At 48.9% G+C, this 9,170-nt stretch overlaps 1 protein-coding gene across 1 annotated transcript; it reads left to right on the top strand.

Annotated features, from left to right (window-relative positions):
* Positions 1-3,967: 3,967 nt before the first annotated feature.
* Positions 3,968-8,353, top strand: LOC101947844 (mast cell protease 1A-like). The gene is made up of 5 exons (XM_042846620.2): positions 3,968-4,176; positions 5,110-5,254; positions 6,581-6,716; positions 6,943-7,206; positions 7,442-8,353. Exons 1-5 carry the CDS (start codon positions 4,056-4,058, stop codon positions 7,589-7,591), a joined length of 816 nt encoding a protein of 271 aa, XP_042702554.2. The 5' UTR covers positions 3,968-4,055; the 3' UTR covers positions 7,592-8,353.
* The last annotated feature ends 817 nt before the right edge of the window (positions 8,354-9,170 follow it).

Here is a 9,170-nt window from a genome sequence, read left to right as displayed (position 1 = left end):
CAATTCAATAAGGGCAAATGCAAATCTCTGTATTTGGAAGGAACAATCAGTTGCACGCATGCAAAATGGGATATGACTGCCTGGGAAGGAGTACTGCAGAAAAGTATCTGGGGGTCATAGTGGACCACAAACTAAATATGAGCCAACAATGGAATCCTGTTGCAAAACAAGCAAACATCATTCTGGGATGTATTAGCAAGAGTGTTGTAAACAAGACATAAGAAGTAATGCTTCCGCTCTACTCAGCACTGATTAGGCCTCAACTGGAATGTTGTGTCCAGTTGAGGGCACCGCACTTCAGGAAAGATGTGGAGAAATTGTAGAAATTCCAGAGAAGAGCAACAAAAATGATTACAGGACTAGAAAACATCATCTATGAGGAAAGATTGAAAAAAACTGGGTTTGTTTAGTCTGGAGAAGAGAAGGCTGAGAGGGGACATGATAACAGTCTTCAAATACCTAAACGACTGCTATGAATAGGAGGGTGATAAATTGTTCTCCTTAATCACTGAGGTCAGGACAGGAAGTAATTGGCTTAAATTGCAGCAAAGAAGATTTAGGCTGGACATTAGGAAAAAAATTCCTGACTTTTAGGGTGGTTAAGCACTGGAATAAATTGCCTAGGGAGGTTGTGGAATCTCCATCACTGGAGTTTATTAAGAGCAGGCAGATCAATCACCAAGGCTGATCGCCTCCTTCCCACCTCCTCTCCCTGCCCTGCTGCACGGCCTGTTGCATTTCTCTCACTGCTTTGTAGCCAGCAATGAATAAAAATAAAGTTACAAAAAAAGTGATTCTGGGAATGAGGGATCAACCCGAGCTGTGAAATCCAGAGCAGCTGTTGCATCTGCCAGAGCTGAGGAGGGAATTAGCCGCTACGGGGGAAGGCTGGGCTTGCGGTTAATGCAGGAGGCTGGGACCTAGGACAGATCACATGGATTTTTTCCTATACATTATAGACACGTGCCCAAGTAGCCAGGCATCCTCCTCGTAATCCCTCGGATAGAGACAAGCACCTACAAGATCTCTATCAAGCATTCTCAAAACTACAATACCCACCTGCTGAAGTGAAAAAACAGATTGACAGAGCCAGACGAGTACCCAGAAGTCACCTCCTACAAGACAGGCCCAACAAAGAAAATCACAGAACACCACTAGCTGTCACCTTCAGCTCCCAACTAAAACCTCTCCAGCGCATCATCAGAGATCTACAACCTATCCTGAAAGATGATCCTTTACTCTCACAGATCTTGGGAGACAGACCTGTCCTCGCTTACAGACAACCTAAAGCAAACCTAAAGCAAATACTCACCAGCAACCACACATCACTGAACAAAACCACTAACCCAGGAACCTATCCTTGTAACAAACCCCGATGCCAACTCTGTCCACATATCTATTCAAGTGACATCATCATAGGACCTAATCACATCAGCCATACCATCAGGGGCTCGTTCACCTGCACATCTACCAATGTGATATATGCCATCATGTGCCAGCAATGCCCCTCTGCCATGTACATTGGCCAAACCGGACAGTCTCTACGCAAAAGAATTAATGGACACAAATCTGACATCAGGAATCAAAATACTCAAAAACCAGTGGGAGAGCACTTTAACCTGTCTGGTCATTCAGTGACAGACGTGCGGGTGGCTATATTACAACAGAAAAACTTCAAAAACAGACTCCAACGAGAGACTGCTGAGCTAGAATTGATATGCAAATTAGACACAATCAACTCCGGTTTGAATAAGGACTGGGAATGGCTGAACCATTACAAACATTGAATCTATCTCCCCTTGTAAGTATTCTCACAGTTCTTAACTGTCTGTACTGGGCTAGCTTGATTATCACTTCAAAAGTTTTTTTTCTTAATTAATTGGCTTCTCAGAGTTGGTAAGACAACTCCCACCTGTTTATGCTCTCTGTATGTGTGTATATATATCTCCTCCATATATGTTCCATTCTATATGCATCCAAAGAAGTGGGCTGTAGTCCACGAAAGCTTATGCTCTAATAAATTTGTTAGTCTCTAAGGTGCCACAAGTACTCCTGTTCTTCTTTTTGCGGATACAGACTAACACGGCTGCTACTCTGAAACCTGAATTGATCTGTGTGTCTCCACACGCCCCTCCATCTGGCTCTCTCTGTCTGGTAACAGGGGCAGTGCTGGCCAGCGCTCCCCAGTACTGGGAGGTGCCGTGTTGCTGATCCCTGTCTGGCTAAGGGCCAGATTTGTCTGAGCCAGAGGCATGAGAGAGATGGATGCCCTCAGACACCCTGGGTCCCTCCACCCTGACCCCCTAGAATAAGGGAGCCACATTCCTTCGATAGACTCATCCATTCCAAGGCCAGAAGGGGCCATGGTGCTCATCCCGTCTGACCCTAGTGCAGCCCTGGCCCGGGGACATCCCTGAGTTAATCCTGGTTCAAACTAGAGCAGAGCTGTTGGATACAATCCCACCTTGAGTCACACCCTACTAGGGACAGAGAATCCAGCCCAGCCCTTGGCCACAATATCTCCGAGCCTGAGTCTGGCCCAGCCACCAAAGGGATTTGAATGGCCAATTCCCAGGCAAAGTCATTCAGATCCCCTGGGATAGGCTCTCTGGTCCACCTGGTACAGGGAAGTGGGGCAGAGGAGATGGTCTGATGGTTCCCTCTGTCCGTCACCTCTCCCACTCCATGAACAGCTCAGCATTGAATTGATAGAAACCTTTTCACCTTCATGGTGTTTCCTTCTCTGTATTCAGGGCAATTCCTGTTAAACAGAGTCTGTCTCTGGCCCTGTAACAAACACTGTGGGGTTCTCCCACCACTTGGGAGGAGAGACCCCAACCGCTGACAGTTACACTGTGGGTTATTGCACTGCTATGGCTCATTGACCACAGCTGGGGTCTGGCCCCATTGGCTCTAATGGAGCTACAGCTGATTGATATCAGCTGAGGATTTGGCCCGTTGACTCAAGGAGCTACAGCCCTTTGACCCCAGCTGGGATCTGGCCCCATTGACTCCAATGGAGCTACGGTCCCATTGACCCAAGCCTGGTGAGGGGACAGAGAATAGGACATAGGGCCTTTCCCCTCTAGGGGGTACAGGGTCCCATCTGGCCCCAGGCAAGAGAACTGGCTGGCTCAGTGGCTTGTACATGTAAGAGGCCCTCCTATCACTGATGCCTTGAAGTTCGGTGTTTGGTCTCTCTGACCTCAGCTCCTTCCCCTGTATCTCTCATGGTCGGGGGAGACATATGAGAAGGATCAAAGGGCCAGGTTCCCATCCGCAGCTGAGATGAATTTGGGTTAACCACAGCCCCCACTACAATAAGCGGGGAGAGACTCTACTGTCTCTAGGGTTAGGGGGGAAGTCCTGTCCCCCAGCTCAACACCCGATGTTCCTGGAGACAGAGGCTGCAGGGTCCCAGCTGGGCACAATGGGGCATGGACCAGCCCCAGCTGTGCAGACTCAGATGGGCCTGACCCTCCCCCCAGCCCACGTTGTGAGGTCTCCAGAGAGCCACATGGCAGAGATTTCAGAGTAGCAGCCGTGTTAGTCTGTATCTGCAAAAAGAACAGGAGTACTTGTGGCACCTTAGAGACTAAAAAATTTATTTGAGCATAAGCTTTCGTGGACTACAGCCCACTTCTTTGGATGCATAGAATGGAACATATATTGAGGAGATATATATGCACATACAGAGAGCATGAAAAGGTGAGAGTTGTCTTACCAACTTTGAGACCAAGTAAGTAAGAGAAAAAAGTTTTGAAGTGATAATCAAGATAGCCCAGTACAGACAGTTTGATAAGAAGTGTGAGAATACTTACATGGGGAGATAGATTCAATGTTTGTAATTAGACAACTCCCACCTTTTCATGCTCTCTGTATATATATATATATATCGCCTCAATATATGTTCCATTCTATGCATCCGAAGAAGTGGGCTGTAGCCCACAAAAGCTTATGCTCAAATAAATTTGTTAGTCTCTAAGGTGCCACAAGTACTCCTGTTCTTTTTACGTGGCAGAGAGTTTCACCCTGAGGTTTCCTGTCCCCCAGCCATGTCTATAAACACCCAGCGCTGTGTGAGAAGCACCTTCTCCTTCCCTGCTCTGGTGAAGAGGATGCTGCTACTACTCCTGCTCCCTGTGGCCGTTTTCCTGCCCCCCAGGGCTCGGGCTGGTGAGTATGGGGGGGGGCATATGAAGCAGAGCCTGCACATGGCTCAGTGGAAGGTCCTGGGGTTGCTTCCCCAATACTGGAATCCTGGGGGCTCTGAAAGAAGGTGGGTTCTCCTCACCATCTCCCCAGCTCCCTTGTGGGGTGCCCCAGGGCTGAGGCATCTGCAGAGTGGTGGGGTGGGGAGCAGATTGGGGGAAGCTGTTTCCATACATCCGTGAGGATCCTGTCTGCTTTAGGGAAGCTTGCCCCTTTAGCTCAAGGACTGTGCTCCAGGGCTGGGGTCAACCACAGAGTCAGGAGGCCATTGCATCCTTTGGGAGCCCACCTAGATTTCCTGCACCAGTAACCAGTACAGCAGTGATCCAAATGCAGATGACTCCTGTGGCTGTCTGTTCAAGGCACAGCAGCCTCAGGGCTGCCCTAACCTGTCTGTGCCCCAGGGGGGCATTCTGGTAGCTGGGCAGAGCCAGACACATCTAGGGCTTGGCATAGATCTGCTCCCCCCAGTTCTAGGCTGCCGGGGGGCCTGTCAGAGGGATTGCTCTGACAGCTGATTAATGGGGCGGGTGTTGTCAGGGCAGGGTTAGTCTGGAAAGACCAAAACCCCCATGGCCAGTGGGTGAGGGGCAGGTCTGACCTGCGACATGTGGGACAGGGTTTCAACAGAGCTCCACAACCACCAGCCTCAATGGCATTCCCCAGTGAACTCAATGGGGAGGGAGGTGATTGTCAGAGATCTCCACCTTAGCTGGGTCGAGGGGCTGATCCAGGAGGAGGGGGCAGGGAAACTGGGCTGGCTGGGTTGAGGGGATGATCTGAGGCAGCAGAGGCTGAGGATGAGGGTAGGGATGTGTCTGGGGTCCTTGATTACACTATCCAGCCTCATGTTGTCCCAAAGCAGCTGAGTTTTGCCCCTCAACATCTCTCTGCCAGGGGAGATCATCGGAGGATGGGAAGCTCAGCCTCATTCCAGACCCTACATGGCCTTTGTGAAGATAGGGAAAGGAGGACACTGCGGAGGGTTCCTGATCCGGGAGGATGTGGTGGTGACGGTGGCTCATTGTAACTGCAACCTTGGGTAAGAAATGTGCCATCCCCCACTCCTGAGCCAGCTAGTCCCTGTCCCGGGGCTTGTCTCTTGACATTTTAGGCCACTAATGGCTTGAGGCACTGTTGTGCTGGGTATGGAAGGTATCAGCAACAAAGACCCTGATCTGCTGCTCCAGGAATGGTATTATTACTGCCCTTGGCCCGAGCAGTGAGTGGGGGTGCTGCAAGACATTTCTAGTCACCAATAATGTTCATGCTAAATGCAGGAATTGTTAAATATGGACTTAAGAAACTGAGGGGAAAAGGACACTGGCCATCTTACTTTGAGTGAGGCTTTTACTCACGGTTTATATTTATGAACCCTGTTTGTGATGTTTTCCCAAATTAACGCCCAGTTACTTCCCTCCCTTTATTAAAAGTTTCTTTTCTACACTCAGACTCTGCTTGTGAGTGGGGAAGTATTGCCTCTCAGGTTACTGGGTGGGGGCTCGAGCCGGTTCTGTGCTGGATCAATGGAAAGGAACCTCTAGATATTGAACCTGGCCCTGGCTGCTGCTGGCGCCACCAGGCAGAAGGGTTACATCTACAAAGAATGTCCAAAGTACTTTTTCTCTGAATGCAGTCAGAATTAAGCAAGTGACTGTGTCTTTATCCCCAGTCCCAAGCCTCTTTCAGCCAGCACTCTGCCCAAAAGCTCTCTCCCCAAACTTAGCAGAGGGTCACGCTACCCATGCTTCTTTGGCTATGGCTGGTGCCTTCTCTGGCTGCTTCTTTGCTCTTTCTGCTGCTTCTCTCGGACACACACAGCTCCACCAGTCAATGCCGCAGCCCCTGGATTTGCTACTTCAGTCCCCAGGGAAATCCCTTGGGTCACACTGCTCAGGTTCTACTCAAGCTCTCCCATGCGCCTGTGGCTATGTCTATATGACACAGCCTGTGTTGGCCCAGCCCCCCAGTACAGATGCAGTGCACTCTGAAGCAACGTGTTTTTCTGCCGTTGTAGGAACCCCAACTCCCTAAACGACATTAGCTATGTCAATAGTGGCCCTCTTCCATTGATAGAGCTGCATCGACATTGGGACATTTGCCAGCACTGCTATGTCAGGCAGGGATGTGGGGTTTTACCCCACTGGCCAATATAGCTATGTTTTAAGTTTAGGCCAGGCCTGTGTGATGGGTGGTGATCCTAGTGATTCAGCTTCCTGGTTACATAAACAAGCATATCATGGATTCTGTGCATTGATCATGAGTGCAAGGCAGCATCTATACACACTCTTCAGCTAAATTAATGGCCCATTTCTGTATCGACAGTATTGGCCTATCTACAGCCACTGCATCCCCTTGTATTTCTTAGCACTATTACCGTGGTCCTGGCAGCCCACAATGTTTCAAGACAGGAACCGGGAAGGCAGGAGATCTGTGTCCGTCACCGAATCCCCCACCCAGAATACAATGATGAGACATTGGAAAATGACATCATGCTGCTGCAGGTACTGTCCCCATCCCATCACCCCACCCCTGTGACCTCACACTACTGCCCCCATCCCATCACCCTTCTCCTAAGGACCTCATACTGCTCTGGGTACTGCTGCTGTCACAGGGCTGTACCTGCTATGTCCTCCTTGTCATTCCTCTCTCTGTTTGATCCCCCACCCCTGATGTTACTCAGATCCTTGTGTCCTTGCTCATCTATTGTTCCCTCTTTCTCTTTGGCAGCTGGAGTCCCTGGCACAGGTGAATGACTGGGTGAGACCCATTAAGCTGCCAAAGGCAAAGCAGAAAGTCAAGCCAGGCACAAGGTGCAGTGTGGCTGGATGGGGACTTACTAGCTCAGACACTGGGAAGACTTCAGATGTGTTGATGGAGGTGGAGCTGCCAGTGAAGGAGAACAAATTCTGCATGAATTACTTTGGCAGGCAGTATAACTATAAGTCAATGCTCTGTGCTGGGGATATGGGAGTCCCTGAAGGAACCTTAGAGGTAAATCTCCTTCTGCCTTGGATGGTTCTAATTCTCAGGGAGCTGTGATGGGGCTGGGTTTGGGCCTGGGGCTGGGGTGGCATTTGCTGGAGAAGTACATAATGGAGGTGAGCTGGGAACATCTCCTATCAGCTTGGCCCAGAGAAGTAAACTCCCGGTTGTGTCTCGCATTAAGGGGCAAGGGGAAAGCACTGGGTCAGACATTCCTCACCCTGCTCCTTGTTTTGTTTTTCAGGGTGATTCTGGGGGCCCCCTGGTGTGTAACGGGGTGGCCCAAGGCATTGTCTCCTGGGATTTTAAGGATCAGTCTGCTCCTGAAGTCTACACGAGAGTCTCACACTTCATCCCCTGGATAAAGAAAGTGATGAAAAAGTTACCTCATTAAAGCAGAGCTTCCCAGTGCCTCTCTATGAGCTGTAATGTCCATCTTCTGCTACTCTTCAGGGACACTGGACTCCATTCCCCAATGGCCTGCCCCTTGTGCTGTGGGTGGCTCCAGGACAAAGATCATCTAGATCTTTCATAGCTGTTGACACCCTCTTTGCACTGGTGCATGAGATGCGGGGTAAGGAAAGATCAGACCCAACAAGCCAGAGCTTTAGGGCTTGTCTGCTCACAAAGCTGCACTGGTTTAATTCATCCAGCACTGCCAGATCTCTCCATTTAATCACAAGTCTCACCAGATTGGCTGCTTTTTGTTAATCCCCAGCTGCTGGAATCATATGAGAATCTCATTTTTTAATCAAAATATTGAAGTATATTTCTGTCCCTTGCAGTTCTGGAGAAAACCATCACAGGATGAACCCCAAAATCTCCTTCACCCGAGGGCAAATAGGTATAACTCAACATTTAAAAAATAAAATCTCATATTTTGAAGTCAATTTAATGATTTCTGGATACTTGGCAGTGGCAGCATTGGTTAAATCATTTTTTTTCTGTCGATTATTTAAACCAGTGTGAAACCCCATGTGGATGGATGATTGACTTGTCTCCATTTACTTTGTGTTGTCCACATGAGCAAGATGCATCCATGTAACCTAAGGTGTGACTTTAAGTTGGTTTAGTTAAATCAGTGCAGATCCTCATGTGGACATTCTGATTTTGGCTTAGCTAAATCAATAGCGAACAGGTTTCAGCTACACCGAAATAAGCCACTTGGAAACCAAAATTCACATATCCGTAGCTTTTTAAAGCTCGAACATAGCAAGGGCCATACTGGGTCTGACCAGTGGTCCATCTAACCCAGTATCCTGTCTTCCAACCATGCCAGATGCTTTAGAGCAAATAAACAGAACAGGGCAATTATCAAGGGATCCATCCCTTGTCATCCAGTTCCAGCTTCTGGCAGTCAGAGGATTAGCGACACCCAGAGCATGGAGTTGCAACCCTGGCCATCTTGGCCAACAGCCATTGATTGGACCTATCCTCCTCATTCAGTCTGACCTGCTGACCCTGCCCTCCCCCACTCCACTTCCCCAGCATCCAAGCACCCGCACTGTGGATTGCATTGGTTTGTTAGTATATAGGATTGTTTGTCAACCTAAGACAGAATTTTGGGTTTGACTTTTGATACTCTTATATCCTTACTAATATGTGTGAAGAACAAAGACACTGTGTGTTACATCTGCCCACAAGCGGATAGGGTTAAAAGACATAAGAGATGGAACTAAAATGTTACTGGGTATGGTGGTAGTGTGATATACGAGCATACATTGGCCTCTTTCTCAAGCCAAGGTTAAGCAACCAGTTAGGAGGGCAAGCGGGATGGGGGGAGGCATAAGAAACACTAAAAGCCAAAGGAAATCCTGGCCTTGGCCAGAACACAACCTCATTCCTTACCCCTCCCATGGGATACAAAAGGGACCTGCCAAAGACCGGAAGTCCGAAGCGCAGGCCATGTGATGTTTATTGGGGTTAGTTCCAAACGGCGCTTCGGACTTCTGGTCTTTGGCTTTCTGTCTGCA

Source organism: Chrysemys picta, chromosome 13 (genome assembly GCF_011386835.1).
Source record: "Chrysemys picta bellii isolate R12L10 chromosome 13, ASM1138683v2, whole genome shotgun sequence".
Taxonomy (NCBI): domain Eukaryota; kingdom Metazoa; phylum Chordata; order Testudines; family Emydidae; genus Chrysemys; species Chrysemys picta.
Note: the sequence above shows the minus strand (reverse complement) of the source record. Positions and strands in the feature narration are given on the sequence as shown.

Excerpts from the sequence above, each read along its gene's own strand:
- LOC101947844 (XM_042846620.2), top strand. The coding sequence starts at position 4,056 with ATGTCTATAAACACCCAGCGCTGTGTGAGAAGCACCTTCTCCTTCCCT. Across the intron at positions 5,255-6,580 it reads CATTGTAACTGCAACCTTGG|CACTATTACCGTGGTCCTGG; the intron begins GTAAGAAATGTG and ends TGTATTTCTTAG. Across the intron at positions 6,717-6,942 it reads ATGACATCATGCTGCTGCAG|CTGGAGTCCCTGGCACAGGT; the intron begins GTACTGTCCCCA and ends TCTCTTTGGCAG.